The 26,353-nt window shown below is 37.9% G+C and overlaps 1 protein-coding gene across 19 annotated transcripts in view; it reads left to right on the plus strand.

The window, feature by feature from the left end:
* Positions 1-26,353, plus strand: part of ENAH (ENAH actin regulator) — a 144,056-nt gene that overhangs the window by 60,937 nt on the left and 56,766 nt on the right. For 16 of the 19 annotated variants that reach the window (XM_070602483.1, XM_070602479.1, XM_070602470.1 and 13 more), the window contains exons 2-3: positions 9,064-9,229; positions 17,450-17,627. In XM_070602483.1, coding sequence (XP_070458584.1) covers positions 9,064-9,229; positions 17,450-17,627 — 344 coding nt within the window. Of the gene's footprint in view, positions 1-9,063; positions 9,230-17,449; positions 17,628-19,660; positions 19,769-26,353 lie in introns of all 19 variants that reach the window. The other 3 variants (XM_070602464.1, XM_070602473.1, XM_070602466.1) reach the window with 1 other exon arrangement.

Consider the following 26,353-nt stretch of genomic DNA (forward strand, 5'->3'; position numbering starts at 1 on the left):
AAGAGATCTATATCAGACGAGAGAGGTTTCTACTGTTTTAAAAAGGCAAATGGTAGATACCTAAGTAGTTAATTGTTTCGTTAAACTTTACCAAGTTATATTGTTTTTTAGCCTTTTTGTGGAAGACCAAAGTTTTTATGAAGAATCTTGTTTCAGTGACTGCTTTAAGGAAGAGTTAACTCTGATGCAGTGTTGTAGTTTAAGATGCTGGGACGTTATGGTGTTTAAAAAGATAAACAAGCTGCCACACCAGATTTCACTGGGTCTGCCGCCCTTTCACATTTTCTACAATAATTTTAGATTCAGATTGTAATATAGGTGTGCCCAATTTTAGAAAATTAGAGACACTAAAATAGCCACTTATCTAAAGGTGAGATTTCTGGCAACTTTAACCATCTAGAACTTGGCCACAAAATGGAGCTTTCTTATACTGTATATATATATTTTTATTCATCACTTCACTCTACACAAAGTATTTGATTCAGGAGAAATTTAGTGAGCTGAACACCCAGCTAAGGTAAATATTTTAGTAATACATGGTCCCTGCCCTCCCAATCTAGTTGGGGAGACTTTAGTAAATAATTACAGTGTCATCCCTTAGTTCGATCCATACTCATATTCAACCCTCTTCGTTTTCGTTTATGTGGAAGGATCTTTTTTTCTGTAGCTTAGGTTGAAATTTTATCTTAATTTTCTAGCTGATACTTTCCTACACTGACTTGGATGAAAATAAAGTTTCTTATATTGTTTCTTTTTACTTATTCTTTTTGAAAAATGGGAGTTGTATTCCTCAAATTGGCTAATTTATTTTAAAGTTCATGTACTCCCTGTAATGCTAAACTGATACGTTGTGTAGTAACAAAATCAGAGTAGTTTAAAATAATGAAATGTGGGGTGCTGTTCTACCATGTGACTTGTTTTAAAAATCGTGTTATATTTATATACTCTTCATTTGTGTGTGTGTGTGTGTGTGTGTGTGTGTGTAGTTTGGTGCCTAAAATGCTTCCCAGAGATTTTGCTTTCATGTAATTCTTTGAAGAAGGTTGCGATTCTACTTGAAGGAAACTTCCCCCGAAGTATTAATGTTGTGCATATGTTTTGCACTATCTTTAAAAAAAAGCTGTGATAGTCTAGACATGTTTTTGTTATAGTATAACATGATATTTTCCCAAGTGAAATCTTCAGAAGAACCCATGCTTATTTCTGCAAGAATGTCAATTTCAGCAAATACACAGATTCCCTTCCCTTAGCTTTAAATATAGCATAAAGTATAATGTGGAAATAATATAAAACTTAGGAGGAGATAATTTTGTGGAACTAATAGAGTCGACAGACGGACTCTAACTCTCATTCAAGTAGAGTGGTCACGAGTCCGGACTCTGAAGTGGACTGGCTGCTCTGAATCTGCCACTTCCTGTAGTATGTCCTTGGTCAGATTAATTCACTTCTTATTCTCAACTTCCTACCTGTAAAATGGGAATATTAACAGGTATCTACCAAATCAAGTTATTGAATAATGAATTAATAAAGGCAAAGCACACAGAACAGTGTGTGGCACTTATCAAGTACTATATTCCTATTAGTATTTATTTTTATAATTCATATGATTATTATCCCATCACTGGCTCAGTCATTAATTACCTACGTCACTTAATTGTCTCTGGGTTTCAGGTCTTTCGTAACGTGAGGAGATTTGGATTCTTTATGACTGTGACTGGGGAGATGTCAGTCTGTACTAGATACTGTAGACAGTAATCCATTAATACATTTTCTCTCATTGATTTTGTTATGATTTTTGTGTTTGCAGTTAAGCGACACTTTGAAACGTAGGCTGTGAAAATATTTACCTATGGATAGTTGTAGAGTGCAGTCTCCCGAAACAGTTGGTTTCAATTTTTAAAAAAATAACATTTGCTTTACTTTTGTTACCGTCTTCTTTCTCCCAGCAAAGGAGGAGGGCTTGCGTTTGCCCGTGCTCCTCAGCGGCAGGCCGGGTCTGCTCCAGCAGGGCTGCGCGGGAGCAGGCTCCCCTCCGGGGTCTTTCCAGTCTTACTAGTTTCTTCTGTCTTTTTTTACTCCCTGCTCAATATGATTTCACTTATTTTCTCTCCACAAACTTTTATGAACTCCAGTCTAGTTTTCTTCTCTCTATTGTGGTTCTAAGAATATTGGATTTGTGCGTTTTTATTTTCTATATTGTTCCTCTCTCTCCAGGTATATTGTTGACAGAGACAGGTTCTTTTTCTTGGCCGTCACATTTATAGAATTTTGTGCATTCTCTACTTATTCAAGTAAGGGGTGTTCATAATTCAAGTCAAATGGTACCGTAAAGATCTTAAAATGAATACTCTCATTATTCTGAAACACGCATGACTGCTAGTAGCAGGTGCCTCCTTTAAGGCACTTTTTCTACATTTTACTTAACCTAATGATTTTTCTCTATTTTAAGAGATTTTTTTCCTCCTAAAGGGTAACCCAACAGGTTTGCTGAAATGTTTTCTAAAACATGCTATCCTGCGTTAGATATGCTGATCATTTTCTCTGGTAACTGTGGATCAGTTGTCATACTAGATTGCATTTATACTTTGTACATGAATATGGATATTGTGGGATAAAGAGTTTAGCAGGGAGATTATGATAGTTTTGCTCTTTTTTTAATCGTGGAATTTCTTAGAAGGATGAATGATAACAAGTGTGTGGTCTTGACGGAGTTTTGCCTTTCTGCATATTTGGAGCTGCGACCTCCCAGCCGGTTTTCCTGCCTTGCAAGAAATGAGTTTGTTTGCTGCCATTATTTGTGCCTGCCGTTTATCAGGGGCATTCACGGTGTTTTCCCTGTATCCCTCAGTCAGTGAGCCGGGACAGCAAGCACCTAATTGTTACTAAAAGCAGCTTTAACCCATCCTGAATCTTAGCAAGTTTTTTTTTCTTTTTGGATGGAATACAAAAGGAGAAAGCTATTTAGTATTTCATGAATGTACCCGTCGTAGAAGCTCTCATCTCTAATGTGATCTGTGTTGGTCATAGTGGTTGGTTAACTGAACTAGTTCACGTTTAGTATCCTTAAAAACAACATATACCTTTAAACACTTTAGTCTACTTTATAACGTACTTGTTAATTCTGTAGCCTTTTTCAGTAAAGCTTTTAGTGTTGGTCTGGTGATGAGAGTTCTACATTATTTTTCTTTCCTAAGGCGTGCCCATGTTTTACTCTAAAGTTTCAGCTTTGGCTTCTTTAAAGTGGAGAGAGAACCTGGAGCTAAGCAAAGCGTTCTGAGCACAGAATTCTCCCAGACTTGATTGATGCCCCATCTTTTACATATGTCTTACACCTTGATAGAAATTTTCCAAAACTGTCGACCTAATTTCACAGAATTTCTGTAATTTTGCATTGTACCCGTTTATATGGTATTTAAATTGCATAGTTACGAGTACAGTTGGGATGAATACATTTGGTGGCAGACACAGCTGCCTGTTGGTAAGTAGACAGCTGCTGGGAGTGGACCGTGCAGGGCGGTTAGAGCTTACTAGCTCTGAGTTTTATAAGCGCTAATGGTGTGTTTTGTAGACAGAAGGGAGAGAATTTGACGCATTGTCCATTTGGGCATTGGAAGTCAGAAAAGGGAACTTTTGCTGGCATATTTTGGGGCTCTTACTCAAAGCTTACAGATTTTTACTTTTTACAGTTAATATCTCTTACTACGTTTCAAGTTGCTGCTTTAACAGATCTTAATTAGGAGAGATGAAAAGACACAACGGCAACCAGAGATGATATGCATAGAGTGTTGCAAGAGGACAGGGAATGAGTTCCTGTTTTGGACGGGAGAGGAAAAGCTTTCAAGAAGATGTGACACTTGTGTCTAAATTTTGAAGGACGGTCAGTATTAGAAGGTGTTTGGAAAGAGGACGTGTTCCGATGGGTCAGGCAGAGAGAAAGGCTTGTGCAGAGGTGTAGGAATATGGGCAGGTATAGCATAGTTGTTATGGCTCTAGTGTTGGGGTTTTGGACTATTTTGAACACTTATGTGCCCCCAGCAATAGGATGGTGGAATGGTGTCTGCCACACCATTTGAAAGAAACAAACAAAGAACGTCAAGGAAGACAGAGGTGAGTTCACTGGGGACCTTGTATGCTATGCTATGAAGCCAGAGTTTATCCTGACGTGAGCCTTTGGGGTGTCTTAACCAGAACAGAAGAGTGATCTGATCAGAGGTGATTTCGTAAAGTGTCCCTCTGGAAGCAATGAGAGGAGGGAGTAAGATTGCAGTCAGAAATACCAGTTAGGAGATTGTCGAAATAATCCGGTTGAGAAACTAGGGAGTGCCCAAATTAAAGCTTTTGAGCATTGTGAACAGAGGGACCTAATGAGTTTAGATGTCTTTAGGAGCAGAATTGATGGGCCTTGGTGTCTGAGCGCACGGGCAAGTGATGGGCTGGGAGGGTTCTGGAGTCTGCAGGATGAGTAGAGTCCAGAGTGGTAAACTGAGAGAAAAAGCACTCTGTTCGTGACTCTGCTAGTGCTTATCACAATATAGGACGTGCTGTTTATTGTTTACTTTCCTTTTTGAGAAAAATGCACGTTTATTATTCTGGTTTGGGTGCATAGTCTTTTATAATTGGAGATGACCTACCTCAATTTTACTGTCCCCTAGGAGCTGTGGAACAATATTTGTGGAACTGAATTGAAATCCAACATTGTCTTTACTCTGAGCCTTTTTAATGCTTCAAGTGTTATAAAATTGCAGCCTTGAGCAAAAAATTTGACATCAGAGAATAAGTTGGAAATCCTGTGTTTAAAACTCCCAACTTTTTTGTGTAATTTCTTCCTTAATATTTTATCTTCTGAGTAACTGACATCTTAGGTCATCGAGTGACTCAGTATCAAAACAGACGAGGTGCTAATTCTCTTTCTCAGGGCAAACTTTCTAAGTGGTTGGTAGTAGAGTAGAGGTTATTGTGCAGACCTTAATAACTTACCACAGACCAGGCTCTGTGTTGCATATTGGGGATTTGAAGATGAATGACATTCTCCTTTTTCAAAGATGGTGAGACATGTTTGTGTGGATGTAAGAATAAATGAACTGGAACCACGACTTTGAGTAGTGATGTATGTTACAACATGTCATGTACTACTTTGGGAGTATCAGTAAGATGCCAGATGTCATCCATAATTCTTTTCCTGCCTTTGCTTGTCCCCTCTCCTCCCCTCCTCTTTCATCTTCTGTTAGCAAAGCCTGTCTGCCGTCCTTCCAGTATTTATCCCACAGGCTTCCCTCTTTGTTTCTAGTCTAGTCCGAGTCTCACCATAAGTCCATCTCACACTGATCTTCATGCTTCCTTTCTTGATTTCCATGCCTCCGTCTTGAATCCCTTCTCCACAGTCGCTAGAGTCATATTTTAAAAATGGAAGTCATGTTCTGCTTAAAGCCATCGAGTGGCTTCCCAGTGCCCTTGGAGTAAGTTCCCAACACCCTCCCATGGCTCAAATATTATGTGCTCCGAGAGTCCTCCTTGTTGAAAGTTGAGGAGGAGTATGGGAACTTAGAGGAGGGAGCAGTTAATTCTGGCTTTGGGGCATCCAGAAAGGTTTAACAGAAGGAGTGGTATTTGATCCAGGTCTTGATGAGTAGGATTTTGTTAGGTGAAATTATGCACTGAACAAGCATTTGAAGAGTGCCTACTATGTACTAGGCACTGTCATATTTGTACCTTGACAAGTGGTGTCTTTGTAAGGCAGTTGCTATTTTCAAAGACCTGGCTTTATTGCAACCTCAGTAAATAGCATATTCAAGAATAGCCGAGCAATCCTCCGTCAGCTTCAACACCAGGAAACACTTCGTTCACTGGTACCCGTGAGAGTAGAATTTGGCAAGCGTTCTCTGCCATCGTGTATACCTGTTTAGGAAATTTGACTGTGTTCAGACATGAACTACCTGATAAAGCCACAAAAATTGTAATGTAGTGTCATGATTTTTAGACCTTTTAACCAGCTTTTCTAGCCTTCTAATGCCATATTTCATTTTAAAATACCAAAATGAACATCGGGAAGATGAAGTATAATCAACTACAAATACCAGTTGCATTTGGTGATAAAATGAAATTTTCGTTTAGAACTGATTTAGTGCCTCTTTTCCCAATAGCTTAGTAATTTACTAATTACTTGACACCAAGGGGATTCCAAGTATTTTAGGAGCTCTGTGCCAGGAACTGAGGCGAAGCCTAAATATTTTTTCCTGTACCACAAGACGTCTGCCTCCAGGGAGGAGAGGTCCTCAGATGCTGTGGGCAGGAACGTGAAGATTTGATTTGCATTTGTCACTGAGAACCCCAGTGGGCAGTGCCATCCCTTCCTGGCTGGGCCTTGATGTGGCTTACTCTGAGTGCCTGAGGTCTCCCAGGACCACGGAGTTATTTTGGCTTAACCTGTGCCTTCACAGCTTGCCACATACCCACGTGGCGGTTCCCGCTTCTCCAGTAACACCTCAGCTCTTAGCCACATCTTATTATTTCTTTCCTTGATCTTGGCTTCTCGGCTTATTTCAGAGTTGGATGTGTATCCTTAACATGTCATTTTGAAGATTTCATTTCATTAGAAAACGAATCAACTAATCACCTAATTTTTGCAGTTTTGGCCTTTCTTGGCTACTTAGATATGTTTATTTGGGGGTGTCTTTGTTTCCATGGCTATAGCCTTCCCAGGGAAATCGAAGTGGGCAGACGTTTGATTGCTGACCAGGTGGTTTGTATATAGCTTGATTGATTAAACACTAGTCAAAGCTTAATTAACTCTGTGCTTCACTATTTGGAATGGCTCCAGCAACCCACCCTACAGCAATGGAGAAAAAAAGGATGGAGGGAAAAGTTGGGACATTATGTCTAATTCTCCGGGTTTTAGACTTTCTCTCTCTCTATTTTTTTTAACTTTTTTTTCTGAGGCACAGAAAGACCTAATTTATAAAATAGGGGTTCAACTATTGCTTTAGCTTGTCTGATCCCACTGGGACTTCCTGAAGAGACATTATTTCTTGAACCTTGGGAAACAGTGTATGTCCCAAAACGCTAACTTTTGAAAACTGGAAAAGACTGTTCTATATTAATATACCGATTTGTTTATTGAATTGTTATTTACAAGTAGTAGTAAATTTGTTTTGTGGATTGTATGCTGTAAGAGGCACTTTGCCTCGGCTTGTTTCGTGTAATCTTTCTATCGGGTTATGTAAATGTTGTCACTTAACAAGAATTTCTGTTGTGAGTGATGAAGAGATTTCAACTGCTGTGCTGACAAATGCTCTTTAATGAAGCTTTTAAAAATAATTCAAGCTTTAGTCATGGGCTTGTTTTTATTCCCTTTCCCCCAGAACTATTTTACCAAAAAATTTCGCTGCAGCCTAAAGATTTAGTCGGTACCACTGGGTTTATTTCAGGGTTTGCGCTGCGCAAATATTGTTACAAGTTAGTTTTTGTGTAATTTCTGTAATGGGAAATTATGTACAGTTAGAACCCCACTAATCTGAAGGGATTTCAAGGCTTCCTCTTGTGACCTCTTTAGGTCTCCCACCATCTTCTGTCATCAAGTCACCTGACAAGTCGAGTAAAACACTTAGGTGTACTGTTGAGAGATGGGGCAGAGGGTGAGTAAGAGGGGAGGGCGTGGAAGTGACTTCTTGTTTCTGAGAATATTGAGGAAGAACCCACATGATTTACTGTGTAAGGTCGTTGGGGCTCACGTTGGTGGAATGAGCAACGCTTTTGTTAAAGATGGGGTTGGATGAGCTGCTTAGCAGCATCTTTGTTCACTACGCTCAGGCGTCAGAGAAGTCTTCTGTATGGAGACTGAGTTCTTTTAATTGTTAATAGCATAGAGTTAATGTATGTTTTCTTCTGTTGCTCAATTTTGGTATTTGATTTTTTAAAAATAAAATATGGTATGAAATAAAGTAAAATTCAAATCAGTCTTTTTTTCCCTGGTAGTAGTATGGAATATTTGAAAACTGAAAATATTGCTTAATATGAAATTAAGATCATCTCTACATTCTATTTATTTGTGTATCTCAGTCTCACTTGTTAACAAATAATTGAGATGAAGCTGAGATTTAAAGATTCTGTCATGGAATTGATCTTTTCTTCTTTAATATTTGTGAAGGTTAGAACTTAAAATCTAGAAAGATCCTTAGAAATCATCTCATTTTACTTTTTCTTTTCTTTCTTTTTTTTTTTTTTTGAGGAAGATTAGCCCTGAGCTAGTGTCTGCCTCCAGTCTTCCTCTTTTTGCTGAGGAAGATTAGCCCTGAGCTAACATCTGTGCCAGTCTTCCTCTATTTTCTGTGTGGGATGCTGCCACAGCATGGCTTGATGAGCAGTGCGTAGGTCTGCATGCGGGATCCAAACCAGTGAATCCCGGGCCACCAAAGCGGAGCGCGTGAATTTAACCATTACACCACTGGGCCAGCCCCACTTTTTCATTTTTAAATGAAGAAATGTGCAGCATGGGATGTTACCTTGCCCAGATGGAATCAAGGACTTAGTTACAGTGCCATCCATTGATTGTCACTGGCCACTCCGTATCTCAAGGAGCAGATAGAGCTTAGGAGAATTTGTTATATAGGCCTTGAAGCAAGCCTGATGATAAAAATAATTTTGCAAGTAAAGAGAGGTCATCACTACCAGGTCACCAATGTTATAATTGTATATGCAATTAGATTATACTTGATTTATAACTGTAAGATTAATTTACACTTGCAGTTGTGCTCAGTTTATTGAACGTATTAGATTCTCAGATTTAGAAGAAAACACCTCATGTTGCTTGTCTAAGTGCTCTTTGTGGCTCCTGAGCTCTGCTGCTCCCTTATTACACTTGATTTTCTGGTCTGTCTTCCCCATTAGACTGTACCCATAAGGGCGGGAAGCCTCTCTCTTGTTCACTGTTGTTTCCAGCACCCAGTAAAGCACTAATTGTTGACTGACTGTTAGTTTGGCAAACTTGGGCTTATCTGGCTTTGTGGGAAACTTAGCGTATTTTAAATATCTTGTTTACCTTTTTTTTTTTTTTTTTTTTTTTTACAGTGAACAGAGTATCTGTCAGGCAAGAGCTGCTGTGATGGTTTATGATGATGCCAATAAGAAGTGGGTGCCAGCTGGTGGCTCAACTGGGTTCAGCAGAGTTCATATATATCACCATACAGGCAACAACACATTCAGAGTGGTGGGCAGGAAGATTCAGGACCATCAGGTAAGGGTCTGTTAAATTCTCAAAGTTACCCAGTATTACAAAGGACTTGGTATACTCAGCAAAATAAAGTAGTGCTTTAAAACTATAGTTGGAACAGTCTCTCTAGGAAAAACTGGTTATAGGTTTGCCTGCCCAGCCTTTTCACCTTTCATGAAGCCTGAATTTAGATGAAGATTTAGAACCGATTGTACAAAACTATGAATACCAGTGTTTGAATTGTGAATATTCCTTAGATCCTCTGGCCTTACAGCTAGTTAGCTAGCTTTTGGAATCTAAAGTAAAATTAGGACAAACGAGAATGTGAAACACCACTTAAGTAGCAGATTGTGTGTTTAAGGAATTCATTTCCTGTCAAAGGAATTTGGAATGGGGCTAGAGGGAGGAATTGAAAGTGCGAATAGTTTCAGAAAATATTGTTAAATTCATCTCTGATAGAAAAATTGTAGGTATAATGATTGCTAGAATAGTTAGGCTTTTGTAATTCACGTTTGGGATGACAACTAAGCTTTTACTAATTCCCTGCTCTGGATTTGTTGGAAAGGTGACTGGATTATCTGATTACTTGATTTCTTGGGCCTTAACCGATCAGGAGCAGTAGATGGAGGAAGCGTAGATAGGGTCTTACCAGCATTAAGCATATAATAATAGCAGTGAGAACTTTTATAAGGAATAGATTGACAGGATACTTTTGGTTCTGGCAAGATGGTGGAATCAACCAGCATTGAGGATATGCAGGGAAAAATGTAACACGTTTCCGGCTGAGCTCTTTCTAAAGAAAGGTAGAGCCCTGGGTTTCCACTAGGAAACAGGGTGCTGTGTAAACAGCTGCTGCCCAGCCCTGCGCTTTTAGGATGGAGATGATGAACTGGCCGTAGCTAGGGAGTTAGGTTTGTCATATGTGCATGTAGAGACTGGGCCTCTGAGGTTGGGCTTTGAAACTGGTGTCTCTGCATAAAGCTGGGACTCTTAGAGAGGCTGCGCACTGTAAAAAAGAACTAAGAAAAGTCCTTCTATTGGCACAGGTAAGCAGAGGAGTTCTTTTCTGTCTGAGCTGGGTTAGGGGCTCCCCTGAAGAGTGGGAACCTCCAACTTCACTTACACAACTCCAGTCAAGGAATGAACGCATACTGGTTGCAGGCCAGTGAAACTCTTGGGGCACCTGGCAGAAACAAGTACAGTGCTCTTCTGGAGACAACTTCATAGACCTGAGTCAATTTGCAGAAAGAGCAGTTCACTGAGTTTAGCAAATCTGCCTTTTGCTCCATGTACTGTTGCACAGCCTGCTTTGGTCTCCCCAGTCTCTGTAGCAGGAACCCTCTCTGCCCCGTTGGTAGTCCTGCTTGTCCTGTGTGCTTTCTTTGCTCTTTTATCTTTCGTCCAGCAAAGTGTCCCAGCAGTGAGTTAGGCCAGGGACAAATCAAATACTACTATTAGAGAGAACAAATGAAAACTGGACAATTAAAACTTTGTAGAGGTTGTTGAACGTTCTTAACATTCTAACCGAGTAGCTGTAAAATAAACACATTTTTGGTAAGTTTGGTGAATTGATAAACAATCCTAAAAATATCTAAATATTGGTAAAAAGGAAAATGAGTATTTAAAAAGAATTAGAAAGAAATCTTGTGTAAGTCAGGACATTTCCATATGAAGCACTGAAATTTTTATTCATAAGAGAAGTAAGCTCTCCTCTAGCTTTTGAAAAATGGAGTGTTTCTTAAAATGGTTGGACATTTGAAAACATACTTATGAATAATTCATGAGACTAAGATGAAAACGTTATGAAGATTAGAAAATGTTTATAAAATAAGAAAATGCTTAGACCTGAGTGACAAGATATTACATATAGAAACCCATAGGACGTCTAAGCTGTCCTTAGATGGACAAATCTTAATGGCATATAATGAGCTTAACCCAATGAAAGCAGAGGGAAATACTAAAAATAAAAGAAGAAACTAATTAAATAAAAAGAAATAGGGGCTGGCCCTGTGACCAAAGGGTTAAGTTCACATGCTCTGCTTCGACGGCCCACGGTTCTCCGGTTCAAATCCTGGGCACGGACCTAGCACTGCTCCTCAAGGCATGCTGTGCTGGCGTCCCACATAAGAGAACTAGAATCACCTACAACTAGGATACACAACTGCGGCTTTGGGGAGAAAAAGAAATAGAAATTATTAACACAAAAGTTGCTCCACCGAATAGAAAAAAATGACAGTCTAATAAAAAAAGTTACAAATAAACAATATTAAGATTGGAAAAGAGATATTGCTATAATTATACTAAGGAAATAAATTATAAGATAATATTATGAACAGCTTTATGCCAGTAAATGGGCCATTTTGTAGAAAAATATGATTGACCAAAATTGGCAAAAAAGTAGAAAAGCATAATAGATCTCCAGTCATAAAATATATCAATAGTTAATAATCTAGCCCCAAAATTTAAAAAAATACAAGGGAGCATCCATAGCATTTACAGACAAAATCTAAAAACTTTCAAGATAATTGCTTGTTTTATGCAACCTATTCTAAAGAATAGATTTTTGAGGCTGGTATAATTTTGGTATCTAAAACATAGATCAGTTTGAAAGATGAAAATTATAAGCCAGTCTCAATTCTGAATATTAACATAGATATAAAGGTCCTCAGTAAGATATTAGCAGACCAAATGCAGCAATGGATATGAAAAAAAAACCAGACTTCCTCTTGACCAAATAGGGTTTCTCTCTCTTTATCTCTGTAGTGTAAGGATAGTTTAACATTAGATAACCTGCTAATGTAATTTACCAGGGGAAAATGTACAAGAAACAAGATTCAAGAAAAGAATTTGATAAAATTAAAATTCTTACATAATTCTCAGCATGTTTAGCATAAGAATGATTTTCTCAAGCTGATAAGGATGGATAATATAAATATATAGCAAACATCTTATAGGACAGTACGGTGTTGGGAGGATCTCCATTAAACTCAGGAATAAATTGAGGATTTCAGCTTTAACCATTTTCATTTAGCATTGCAGAAGAGGTAACATATTAAGATAAAGAAGTGGAAGCTATCAGGATTGAAAAGAAGAAACAGCTGACTTTGCTCACTGATGATATAATTGTCTACATAAAAAATCCCGAAAATATCTGCAGATAAAATATTAGAACTAACAAGGTTGTTCATCAGAGTTGCTGGATACAAGATCAGTATATAAAAATCAGTAGGAGTTTTGTATAACTAGCAATAAACAATTAGAAAATATAATTCTATGAAGATACTACTTAAAGTAACAAAAATGATAATATACCTAAGAATAAATCTAATAAATAATTGGTTTCCTCTCATTCCAGAGTACCTTGTTACACTTCTTAATGGATGTCAGTCAGTTCTGAGTGGAAACATGTTATAATTTATTAAATCAAATCTAAACTTTGTGTAGAAAGAAAGCACTGTAGAGCCATTAAAAAAAACCTCACCATTTATTTGTAAAATTGAATATGTACAAATTATATAAATATATATTAAAATATTTCATTTTTTTGCGTAACACTTAGCTGCTTATTATGTTCTGGGCACTGTGTTTAGGTTTTATGTATGTAATAAAATTCCCGACCTTGAAAGAAAGATACAGGAGAGAGTGTGGATGTTCAGAAGGTGAGGAAAGAAGTGCAGTAAATTGTTTCAGTAATGATAAATGTAAATCATAGCACACTGAGAGCAGAGATGAATTTGATCTGGGTCTTTAAGCACGAGTAGGAGTTCTCACAGTGGCTGATATGAGAAAGGGGCAGATGGACCCCTTGTACAAAGGCCCACAATGTCCACCTGAAGTTTGCATTATCCTTCAAGCAGAGGAAGCAGTTGGAGATGGATGGAGGCTAGCATGCCTGGTGGGGATGGAGGGAAGTAAGACTGAAAATAGTTTAGAGCAAGATGTTTGATGAGCATTGCTTTTCATCTTGCGGTCCAAATAAACTGTTAGGGGAGTGTTGGGAGAGATGGGAATGGCCACGGGCAGAGTCAAGACTTGAACTCAGGTCACAGACCTTGAATCCTGCGTTTTCCAGGATGGGTAGTATCTGAAAAAAGGAACTAGGGATATTTAGTCTGCAAAATCATATCATCAGTCAGTTGACAAATGCAGGCCATTCATCAAAAATACAAAATTCAAAGTGACATTCAGTATTAAAAAAAAAAAAACAGAAAGAATCATCAGTTTGTTGAGAAGATGGGGAAGAGGATCGTGGATGACTTCATAGACAAGGTAAGATATTGAACCAAGTCACAGGGAGGAGTAAATGTTTACTGCGTGATTTTCTGTGTTATGATCAGGCCAAAATGGATGGGCGTGTGGAGGATGGAGCAGCGCCTCTAATCTAGACTGAAGCTCATTGGGTCTGAAGTGCAGAATTTAGGATTATGAGGAAGTCCAAACCTGATGACATGCTTATGAAAATCCAGTTGTTAAAGCTGTAAAAGCCTTTAAAGCTTTTTGAGATTATTTACAGGATTGTCTATCCTTGAAAGTTAGAAATGAATGAAATAATTGATTCAAATTGTAAAATTCCTTATATTGGAAGTTTAAAATTCATTTAGCTTATTTCACGTAGCATAATGTCTTTAAGAGGTCGTCATAGTTTTAAAATAATTTCAAATTTGAGTGTTGCTGGGATGAGGTAATTTAGATAGAGCCTTTCTCTGAGAACTAAAACAATTGGATAAAATAATTAAAAAGAAAAAAATCTATTTCAAGGGCTCACATGACTGTGAAGAATTATGGGTCCATGATCTGAAACCAGAAAGAACCAGAGAAGTGAGCCCAGATTGGACCTCTCTGCCTAGAGGCATGTGTCAGATTTGAAAGGGGGGCTGAGGAGCTGAGCAAAGCTTTTGGCAGACTCATGGAGCTAATAGAACAAAAATTAGAAGTTAAGGCCTTCTAATGAGGGGAGGGTTGTCTTGGTAATCCCCCAGGCCGTGATTTGAGACCCAGGAGCCCCAAACCCTGGGAAGAAGTTTGAGTCAGAATTAGACTGACCTTTGAAGGAACTGAAACCCAGCCTCTAATCATTCCAATCGCTTTTGGATTAAAGTGATGTGAGATTGTTAGTTTCCCTAGCTGCTTGCCAAAAGCAGATGTAAATCTTCCCTGGAAAAATATAACATCATTGTAGGCTTCAGAATTTCCATACAACTGTCCATGCACAGTGTCTGGCACTCAGTCAGAATAGCCAGCCATACGAGGCGACAGGAGGAACAGCGCTAGAACAGACCCTCTGGGAAGACAGTTAATGGAATTATCAGAAATTGATTTTAAAAGAATGTACTTAATATACTCAAGGAAATAAAAGACAACATAGGGAATTTCAGCAGAGCTGGAAACTTGAAAAGAGAACCAAATGAAAATTTTAGAATTGAAAAATAACTGCTATTAACAGTAACAACTCAGTGACGGGTTTTACAACAGATTATAAAGAGCTGAAAAGAATTAGTAAACTGGAATATAGATCAGAAGAAAATATTCAGACTGACACTAAGCTAATCTGAGAGAGAAGAATATAGATACATAAAAAAAGCTTAAGAGACTTAGGGAATACAGTAAAAATAACTCATAATGTGTGTGTAATTAGAATCCCAGAGTAGAGGACAGATTGAGGCAGAAACAATAATGGAAGAGAGAATGAACAAAAATTTTCAGAAGTGATCAAAGAACCATAAACTTAGAAATGCTATAAACCTTAAGTGGGATAAACACAAAACCATATATAAACCCATCATATTAAGATTACTAAACTAAATACAAGTGCAAAAAAACTATTTTAAATAAGCTACAATAAACTTTTAGCTGATTTCTCAATAGAAACAACAAAAGCTAGAAGCCAGTGGATTTCAGAGTACTGAAGGAAAATAATGACCACTTAAAATTCCATATCTAATAAAAGTATTCTTCAGAAATGAAGGTGAAATAAAGACATTTCCTGACAAAGAAAAATGGAGAGAATCCATCACCAGGAGATCTGCATTGAAAGAAATGCTAAAGTGCGTTCTTTAAGATCAAAAATGGTCCCAACAGAAGTTTGGAGAAGGCAGAAGGAATAAAAAGCAACAGAAAGTGTAAATATAGAGTAAATCCTAAGTGATCGTCAACTGTATAAAACTACTAATGTGTTTTGTGGGGTTAAAAATACATGTAGAATTTTAAAACCTGGTAGAAATAGCATAGGAGTCCTGAGATGGACGTGGGAGATGGAGTGCTGTTGGAGAAAACGTATGGTGAAGTTTTTGTGTTGAGGGAAAGGGAAAACTACTAGTTTTTATCTGCTTTTGATAAGTTTAAGATGCCTGTTGTCGTCTCCAGGGCAACCACTGAAATAACAGTAAAAACACGTATAATTCATGAAGTAACAGAGGGTGCAATAATAATAAACTCTAAAGGAAAGTATGCTAGATTTAGACCCAAATGTATTTACATTAAATGTAAAGGGACTGAGTACTCTGATTAAAAGCAGAGACTGCAGATTGGATGAATAACACAAAATTGATAATCTGATATAAAATTGTAGCCACACACTAAGGACTGAGCCTGGCCAGAGCACTGTAGGAGGATGTTTTCTGTGGCTCTCAAGACTTAGCATAAAGCAGCAATAATTAAGACACTGTGATGTTGGCTCAGAGATAGGCCTGTTGACCAGCAGAACAAAAGAGAGCCATTTAGACACTTGATTTATGAAAACGGTAAACCTACAGCACAGTTAATAAATAGTGCTGATCAGTTGGAGAACCATATTGAACCTTATTTCACACCGTAGGCATAAGTCGATTCCAGTTGGATGGGAGATGCAAATATGAAAGTTAAAACAATAAAGCTTCTCTAAAATAATATGGGATAATATTTTCATGACCTTGGGGTTGAGAAACATTTCTTAAACAGGTTACAAAAAGCATTAACTATTAAGGGAAAGATTGCTCATTTGGACTGAATAAAAGTTAAAAACTTCTGTTCATCAAAAGACACCCATTAAGGGGCTGGCCCCGTGGCCGAGTGGTTAAGTTCACACGCTCCGCTGCAGGCGGCCCAGTGTTTCATTAGTTCCAATCCTGGGCGCGGACATGGCACTGCTCATCAGACCACGCTGAGGCAGCGTCCCACATGCCACAACTAGAAGGACCCACAACGAAGAATACACAACTATGTACCGGGGGGCTTTGGGGAGAAAAAGGAAAAAATAAAAAAATCTAAAAAAAAAAAAAAAAAAGACACCCATTAAGAGAGTGAAAAGACAAGCCAAAGAAACGGAGAAGATATTTGCAACCCAGATAACCAACAGTGGGATCATATCCAGAATGTATAAAGGACTCTTACAAATCAATAAAGAAAAAGATGGACAACTCAGTATGTGTAGTTGTGCAAGCTGTTGTATGGTGCTGTGGAAGTGAAAATTGACGGAACCAATTTGGAAAGCTACTTGGAGTTTTCCGCTAAAGTTAAACATATATATGGCTTGTGACAGTTCTGCTCCGGGGTAAATGCCCAACAGAAATGTGTGCTCATGTGTACCAAAAGACCTTTAGTATTTAGTAGGATGTTCATGACATCACTATTTTTAATAGCCTCAAACTGCAGATAATCCAAATGTCTATTAATGAGAGGCTGGATAAACAAACATGATTTATACAACGGAATACCATAGAGCAATGCGAAAGAATAAACCACAATTACCTGCAGCAAATAGAGGACTGTAAACAATTTTGCAGGAAAGAAGGCAATTACAGTATATATTGTGTAACTCCATTTATGTAAAAACCAAAAACCTACAAAAGTAATCTATGGTGTTAGAAGTGTGGCTAGTGCTTTTCCGGAGGTGGGAGGAGTTACAAAGGAGGTTCCTGATGTTAACGTCCTATTTCTTGAGCAGGTTTTGGCTACACAGGAATGTTCGCTGAGATACATGCTTATGTTTTTCTGAGTTTATCGTACTTCAGTAAACATGTTAAAATATATTTAATGAGGGATATAGATTGATTTTGCTGATTTGCAGACCTTTGTAACCATCAGGCAGCTGAACTTCCATCTCATGGTTATTTCTGCACCTGATTTTACCTTAGGTAACTGCTTTAACTATTTTTTGCCAAAGTTTGTCAGGAACATGTTTGAATGAATATGTCCAGTCAGGACTTGTTGACTTTGTTGGTTTTACCAGTTACTAGCTTGACTTTATGAAGAATTCCTGTCTTTTAGGTCGTGATAAACTGTGCCATTCCTAAAGGGTTGAAGTACAATCAGGCTACACAGACCTTCCACCAGTGGCGAGATGCTAGACAGGTGTATGGTCTCAACTTTGGCAGCAAAGAGGATGCCAATGTCTTCGCAAGTGCCATGATGCATGCCTTAGAGGTGTTGAATTCCCAGGAAACAGGTAAGGTGCCCGTGGTTTCCTTGTTTCCTTGACTTGGAGTGCCATGTATGTGTTAAAGCTAATCTTTTCTGACCAACTTTTAAATCATAGAAGTATTTTAAGTATTTCTTAAATTTCTATTGTTTTCTACAAAAATGTGAACTTCTGTTTGTTGATGATAAACATAGTCTAGAAGGGTCATCTTATGAGATTGATTAGTTAGTGATTTTTTAACCCTCTCATTTGAAGTTATTTAGGTAAAATGTTCATCGTGCTCTAGAACCTCAACTTGTTGCAAGGACGTGAGGCCCAGAGACTATGCAGTGGATAGAAATTATGCATATTTATTATCGTCTCACTCTTTATGAAGAAACGCATTTTCTGAAACACCTTTTTTAAGCCAGTACCCAGCCCATGAACTGCAAGTAGCACTAGATTTCTTCATCCTAGTAGATAAAAATTTGATTCTAAAAGTTGTTGAAAGATTTTAGGAGTGCCCTCGGGTGGTACAAGCCATGAATTGCATGTCCTCTGACACTGCGTGGTGGTTAGAAAGACATGTAGAAATAATTCACTTTTAAATTACTGTTTTAAAAAACAGTCTGATGTGTATGTGTCAGAGATGAGCTCTGTTTTTGTTTTTGTTTAAAAACTAGGCAAAGAAATACACGGATGTGTGGCTATCTCTTTAGGGTGATAGATTTTATAACCAGAAAATAAATATTATATATAAGATAATATAAATATGATTACTCATTACTCTTGCCTTTGTTGTGTTTTTAGTAGTGACCTTGATGCAAATGTGCTATAAACAAGTTTTATTTATGTATTTTAAGCGGAAGGACTTACATAGTGAGATTAAAATTTGCTATCTTGTTGAAGGTATGGAATTTTAAAACCTATTATAGATATGTTAAATTTTATTTATACTTTGCCTTGCTCTAAAAAGAATCGAAACATCTAGCCCATGTGTTAGTCTATTTCAAATATGAATTTGAGAGCAAGAAGACGTTTTGGCATCCAGAACTACATTATTACTCCTATAGATGGTTTATGTTAGATCTTCTTTTGAGGAAATTAATACCTCTATAAATAATTTGTGCATAGCTTTCATATCTTATCTATTTTGAGAAAGTAACCACTGGCGCTTCTCCTGGTTTGTCAGTAAGTCCAGAAAATAGCGAAGGAAGGTCTGCCTGTATGTACAGTCTTGTATGTAGGTCATCTTTCTGAGTCACTGTGTTTTCCTCGCAGGCACCCAGTATTTTATTGGCATTCTATTGTAGGTATAGAATTGTTGTGTCACCATCATTTTACCATAGGGAAGAAGCTAGGGTTTTGGTTCTTGATATCTTATTAAATAGATAACCACGTGATAGATAAGTAAAGGACCAAGTTTAGAGAGTGTGTGTATGACAGAAACATTTGGCTTCCCTATGTTTGGAACAAACTCGCATTATTTTTATTTCTAAACCTTCAGAAGAGTATCCATTGATGTTAGGAATGAAATGATACTAATTTAAAGTGATTAAAATTATTGTTCATCTGGCATCAATTTTTTTTAACCAAATGGAAAGGATTATTTTTTATCAGTGTGTAGTCGTATAGTTTGCTTTCAAAATGCAAATGCTAATTAATGTTTTTTTCTCCTGATCTTGATCTTTTGAAATTAATGAGTCAATGTGGAGAGACTTAGTTACATTCTCTGTTGTAATTTCCACATTATAAAAAGTTTGGCAAATGGGAAACTCGCTCATCATCTCACTAGCTACTCAAGCATTTTGCTGAGGGGAAAAAATGATGATTTTGAAACTTTATCCTCTTCTCTGTCACAGTCTTAGCTGAGGAAAGAGAAAGAATGGTGGAAGTTGGTCCATGCTAGCCATCTCCTTTATCATGGCCAAGTCATTGGCAAAGAAGCTTTTAGTTCTGTAGCTTTTTCATCAGAGAAAACAAGCATATAAAATGGTTGATGTTCTTTATAGTCTGATTTTTTTTAGAAAATGACTTTTCATAAGTTACTGTAAACACTAATTTCTGATTTTTGATGGCAGTTATTAATCAGCTTAGAAGTGGCGGCATAGGAGAATTTAGATGCCAAGAATCAGAAGTGTCCTTGGGAAAGGATATGATTCTTTCTAGAGATCTCCAAAGTCGGAAAGGTGTGTACCCCACCCCAATATTATTTAGTGGGTCCCCTCCCATCCACCTAAACAAACATACCCCATAATGTCGCCTCTCATCTTGAACATATCTTCCCCTTCCACAGCTGTTTGCCTGGGGTTCACAGCCAATTCCTTGTTAAAACCATCTATTGTCTTCCTGCCAAAACCAGGTTGAAAAAGCTTAACTTGCATGTTCCCCTCCCTAAGCAAACAATGTACCCAATAAATCTCTGATCAGAAGTAAAAGAAACAAACATTCATAAAGGTAAAGCAACTATGGATGTTAGTCTTTCCTATTCTTAATGTTTTACCACATTTTAAAACCATTTTTTGTGTATTGAATACTTCCTGTTTATCTTTTTGTTTATTAGATGTTGATACCAATATTATCCATTGAGTATTGGTTAAATCTTCTTAGTGATTTTCAGACTTTTTAAAGCTATGGACACTGTTCTTGTTCAAACAACATCTTTTTCAGAAGCTCAGTCCATAAACGGACAAAGAAATGGACTTTCTCTGATTAATGTAGGGGTCGAGAGCCCCCAGCGACTGAGGCCCCTATGTGGTTCTCCAGAGCAGGACTTGAAAATTACTAACCCATCTTTTTTGCTAAAACCAATAATCACACAATTCTCCTGTCTTGTCTCCCTTGCCCCCCAAGTCCTCTAAATCCTCAAACAAATTTTTTAAATTAAGAAAAAACAGCTTTCTTTGGGGCTAGTCATACTGACCTTTACAAGGTGCTCTGTGTGTGTTTAATATTTCCATTTGTTTTATGAAAAGGGTGGGTGGCAGGAATGTTTTCCTTTATTTTGTTTTTAACTTGGTGTGCAATTATCTAATATACTGGAAAGTACAGGAGGTGCTAAATACAGTGAGTTATATTTGGAATTTAAAAAGCACAAATCGCATGTTCTAGTATTTTTGAAAAAGAGTTGATTAGTGCTCTTCCTTTTATACTAAATGCTACAGTTTATCTGTTTCCTTTGTCTAATGGAAAGGGACTCAATTTTAAACAAGTACGTTCAAGGCACATTATCCAGACTGGTATTTTTGATTTCTGTATTATTTATCAAGTACATTTATAGCAATTCTGCAGATAGTATTTATAGATTATATAAAATATAAAGTCAATCCTTGTGATGATTGATAGTGTAAATTTACACAATCTGTTTCATTTTTGAAAAAAATTTCAGTCATTTGAAAATAGGAGATAACTTTTTAAATCTCTTTTTTAAAAATGAAAATCATATGCATACCAGTAAGATTTTGTTCTACTCAACCAAGATAAAAATATTTTACCGTTAACTAAGACAGCTTTTGCTAGATTTTCTTTTATATCTTTTGAAAATGAGAACATAGTCAAGGATTCCTCATGTTTGAAATTTTCTTTAGATTTTATGGATAAATATTTATAAATATTTAGATCCCATACATTTTTTTCCTTAGATAATTTGGCCTGATATACTTTCCAATATGAGCATTTGCATGAATTTTATCTCAGCATTTTTTAATCTTTTTGAGATGTTTTAGAATTAATTGGATTTTTTAAAAAATCTCAAAAAGTTTCTAGAAATATTTTATGTTCACAGTGCCACTTTTATTTTTCAATTTTCTAGATTGCCAGTATTCATGGGAACAATGTTAAGGGGATATCACAAAAACCATCAAACATGTTTTCAGCACAGGTGCTATGCTAGGCACTGGAGATAATACGAACATGAAAAGGCCCATCCCTTGCCTTCCAGGACATCACAACTGGGCCTGAGCTACTAGAAACAAGGTCAGCAAAATTAGAATGGTTCGTGAATGAAGTATGCAGAAGGACCTTTGGAATACCAAGGAAAATTCTAGGGTCAAGGAAAGCTTTGAAGAAAAGATGGTGCTTGAGCTATGTATGTTCTGAGGAATGAGTAGACCTCATCATGATAGAACATTCTAGGGACGCTTGGAGGCATGAAAGCATGGAGCAATTGGGAAACAGCTGATAGGCAGTGTTGTGGCTTGGGCATGAGAATTTATGTGCGGGGGAGGGAAGTCACAAGAGCTAAGAGTGGAAAGGTTGAGAAGGGCCTTGCGTTCCTGCTGAGGAGCGTGCATATTGTGATGCAAGCAGTGGCACAGTCATTGAAGGGAGCTAAGAAATATTTGATGTAATTAGGTTTGTGCTTTAGGACACACGTGATGGATTGGTAAGCACGTGGTTACAAGCACGGAGATCAGTGTAGGATGCTGTTGTGATTTCGCTGAGAAAGACGAGGCCTGAAATGATACAGTAGAAAGAGGAAAGGAGTACAGTGAAGAGGAGGTGACAAACTTTTATTTGATGCCTGCTGTACCTGCCAAGACATTGTTTAGGCCTTCTCCTTATGTCCTCATTTAGTCCATAAAGCAGTTCTGAAGCAGGAATCGTGATCTGTTTATTGGGTACCGGCTGTGTGCCAGATCCTAACTGGGCGCATATGTTACTGATAATCTTTATACAACCCTGCAGAGTTGGTGGTATTATCCTTGTTTTAAAGAGGAGATTGGCTTACAGAGGGTCACTGGACTGGCCTGAGGCCCACACCTAGACAGTGGCCTAAGTGGGATTTGTATCCAGATCTAGTTTTAGAATTCAGCCTCTTTCCTGTGTAATAGACAGTGAGGTGTAGTAGACAGGCCCTGGTGTTATAACATGATTGCCAGATGTGTCAGTTTGGGTCACTGGGAAGATGGTACTGTTAGCCAGAGGTGGAGAGTAAGAGAATTGGACAGTGGATAACAAATCTGATTCTGAACATAATGCATTTGGGGTACTTTATTAATGCTTTCTTAAAATTAGATAAAATTGGACCTGGAAAGGATCCCAAAGGTAGTCTTGGACAGTGTTTTTCACTTTTAGATTTCCTACATCAACTAACCTGATTGGAGGAGTAACGTTTTGAAACCGATAAAGCATGAGCTGCTCGTCGGGCTTACAGGAGTGACAGGTTTGGGGGTTGGGTGGTGGGACGTTCTTTCGTGGGTGCTGTCGCGTGCTTCTTCACTCTCATCGATACTCTTCCACAGTCCTCCCCATTCATGGGCTCACCATCTCACAGTAATGTGAACTTAGTCTGTCGGTACTATCGCTCCCAGTTTCCAATTAGGAAGATTGACGTGGAGAGATGGGACTTCGCTGAAGTCGTATGTACGTAGAAAGGGGGGCACAGCTGGGACTGGGTCTTGTGACCTTTAGGCCATTTTTATTACATTTCTCTGTTTCTTAATTCAAGATCTTCAACGCATATTTTAAAAGGCTTTTGAGAGAAGTCACTTTAGGGTGAGAAGGTAGGAAAGAGAAGAACTTTCATTTTCTTTTTATGTTTTTTAGTAAAATTTTAAGGTCTTTTATTGTGATTTAGCGGAAAGAACTCATACTTGGAATCAGAAGACTCCAGTCTTCTCTCTCCCTCTGGTGACAGGTTGCCTTCTCTAAAGCTGTTTCCTTACGTATAAAATGTGGCTCATGAGGATACCTATGTTAGGATAGCGTTATGGGAATTAAATGAGATAGGGACATCAGTCTTATTAAACTATAAAATGTTATTTTTGAATGCCAGTATTTTAAAATACATAAAAAATTCTACTGTGTGGATTAATTTACTTAGAGAAGAAGTAGTAGAGAGACTTTCAAATTTTCTCCAACCTGTTTTTTGTCTTTACTGCCCATTAAAGAAGTATCTTATTATATTTTTTCCCCAAGGAAATTAGTTACTTCATTTATCATTTGAGTGCATCTGTATGCAAGGGGAAATTAGTCTCAAATCTTGTCCTCAAGGATTCTTCTGCTCTTGAAGGGGGGCTAAGACACAACCATAATCCAAAAGACAAAGTCATACTGGAGGTACAGAGAAAATCCTATATGGTTACAAGAAGAGGAATGAGATTTGTTTTCATTGGAGCAATTGGGGGAAGCATTGGTGAGGAGATGGCTTTTTGAGCTGATTTGGAAAGGTGGATAAAATGTAGGCATGGAGAGATGAGGGGGAGAGGCCTGTAAGGCCTGGGAAATAGCATCAGGGTGCAGAAGTGGGAAGCATGAGATGTGTTTGCAGAGCAGGGAGTTACGTGATTGGCCTTGTGGGAATAAAGTCAGAGAGGTAAGTCTGATCAGGAAGGGCCTTTGAGAGCTATGGCTGATAGCGGTTTCGTGTAAGGTTTTGAGCAAGTGGCATAATGTCAACAAAACTGTACTCGAGAAAGCTAGCAGCGGTTTGAAAAGGAGGCACTGGAGGCTGTGGTTCAAGCATTGATTGCTGAGTGGAGGCAGAAGTAGAGTAGAGAAGAAAATTCAAATAGGAGAGAGATTACAGTGGTAGAATCAGGTGAGTTTAAACAGGAAACCATGATTGAATTGGTTGTACTTCATCCCTTTAGGTAACTTTTTTCATTAAAAAAGAATTCTGGCTACCCATTTTCACATGACAACAGTAGAGATCTCTGGGACGGTATCATATTTGTTTGTAGATGATGTGGTACCTAAAATTATTTCTGCTATTTGAAGAAAATCAGTAGTTTGGGTGAAAGGTGAAAAATGAAAATATAGTTCAGCATCTTTGAATTCCTGCTGTGAACCTGAGTCCAGGTTTTAGTAAGAAAGGTACATAGATACAAGTTTGTTTTTAAAGAACTCACAGTAAGGCAGAAGAAACTTCATTAGTTTCTTAATTAGACAAAGTGAAATTAGAGTGTGAATATGTTAAGCCCCCAGCTTAGTAATTTATTAACAGAGTTGGCGTACAGGAGATCTACCAGCGTCCTTTTCCTGGGAGGTAATTCTGCTTGGATTAGAGCAGCGGTTTTCAGCTTGGTGCCTGAAAACCACGGAAGTGGTTCTGAGATCGTTCTCAGTGTTTCGGAAAGCTGAGTCAACAGTGTCCGTGCGTTCTGTGATAGCGTTGGTTATACCTCCTAACTCTGATATTAAGCTGCTTTGTTTGGGGCTAAAATTCACCAGCTCTTTGTAGAGATACTTAGCTGAAACCAGTCACAAGTTCTAATCAACTGTTGTTGACCTTTTTGGCATTTTTGGATCTTGTGATTGTGCCAGTGACTGATAAGAAAAGTTTAGATAGTCTCCGTGCCTGAATTGAAAATGGCCAATTATGTATCTTTGATTACTTGTGAAAGAACAAAGAGTAATGATAAATAGTTTCTTTGGACAGGCTCACTCTGGATATTGAGTCCAAGGAAGTTAGTTAAAATAATAAAAGGGTTGGAAAGGTTGGGAGCTGCTGGATTAGGCTTCTTGTTCGCACGCCCTACCCACTCACAGCCTCAATTTTCAGCCACTCTCTGCACCTTTCTCAACCAGGGTTCCATGAGGGAATTCAGCTCTATGGAAAGTGCTTTGGGTGACTGTCTTTTTGGGCACATTCTTTACCTACCCTGGATGCATTAGGGCCAGAATCTCTTGGAAGACCGCTTCTCTTCTGTTCTTTCCCTTGGCCTCTCTATATATATACCTCTGTTTTCACCTGCGAGAAGTACCTTGAAGTTCTGGGCTGGACTCGGGACCAGAAAATGACCATGGATTAATGGAAGTGAGAATTACTTAGCGATCAGCTTTCTTGTTTGTTCAGTACAGCTTTACCTGCTAATATTTCTATTGATCAGTACTTGAAATTATTCTGTATCTAATTCTTAGTCACTGAGGAAAGTTTGAATGAATGTTTAACGTAGCTGCTACTCTTAGTTTGCAGACCTCCTCGTCATTAGAGGGATTAATGCCTGGATTACTGTCTGCTTGAGTGTTCTCCATATTCTCATTTTCTTTTGGGCTGAACCGGATGCAGAATCAGAAATCTCGAGTTTAAAACGCTAACTCACAGATTCAGGAAGTATGCTCTAAGCCCCCATGAGGATCCTCTTCCAGACCCTCTGAGGGGGTCTGAAAGCACCCCCTGTTCTCCATTATACTTAACCAGAGCAGCATCCTGAAGGCAAGAGCGAATGAAACAGTCCACCTGTCTTCTGTTAAGCCGGACATTCAAGAGATTTGTAAAAATCTAAAACCATCATTCTAATCACTAATATTTTTTATTTGGAAAATAATTTTTTTGTTTTGGAAAATTATAATTTTTCATAAAAATGTTATTTATGTTAACATGTAACAGCTTTTTAATTATCTTTTAAATGAATGACTAAAAATTCAACGTGAAAAAATGTGGTTATTTAATACAGTAAATAATGATAGATACAATGCACATAAACAAAAGCTCTTCAGGGTCTTGAGTAATTTTATTTGAGAGTATGAGGGGATCCCATGCCAACAAGCTTTGAGAAATCCTGCCCTGACTTATCAGGGAGAGCTGTTGACTGAGAACAGAATTTTTAATGTCTTTTTATCTTTTCCAGACGGCCTAGCAAAGAAATCTTGTCTGTTGTCTGTTGGATCCGATTGTCTATTGGATGAGAATTTATTATTCCCTATTTCCTCTCTCTTCACTGTAAGCCTGGCTTTGCCTATAACAGAGAAACCTTTCTTCCTATCGTAATGATTTCCTCTCTTCCTGCTTTTCATCTTCTTTCCTCCCCTGTGAAGAAGGCTTCATGGAG

The sequence above is a fragment of the Equus przewalskii genome, chromosome 31 (genome assembly GCF_037783145.1).
Source record: "Equus przewalskii isolate Varuska chromosome 31, EquPr2, whole genome shotgun sequence".
In the NCBI taxonomy this organism is placed as follows: domain Eukaryota; kingdom Metazoa; phylum Chordata; class Mammalia; order Perissodactyla; family Equidae; genus Equus; species Equus przewalskii.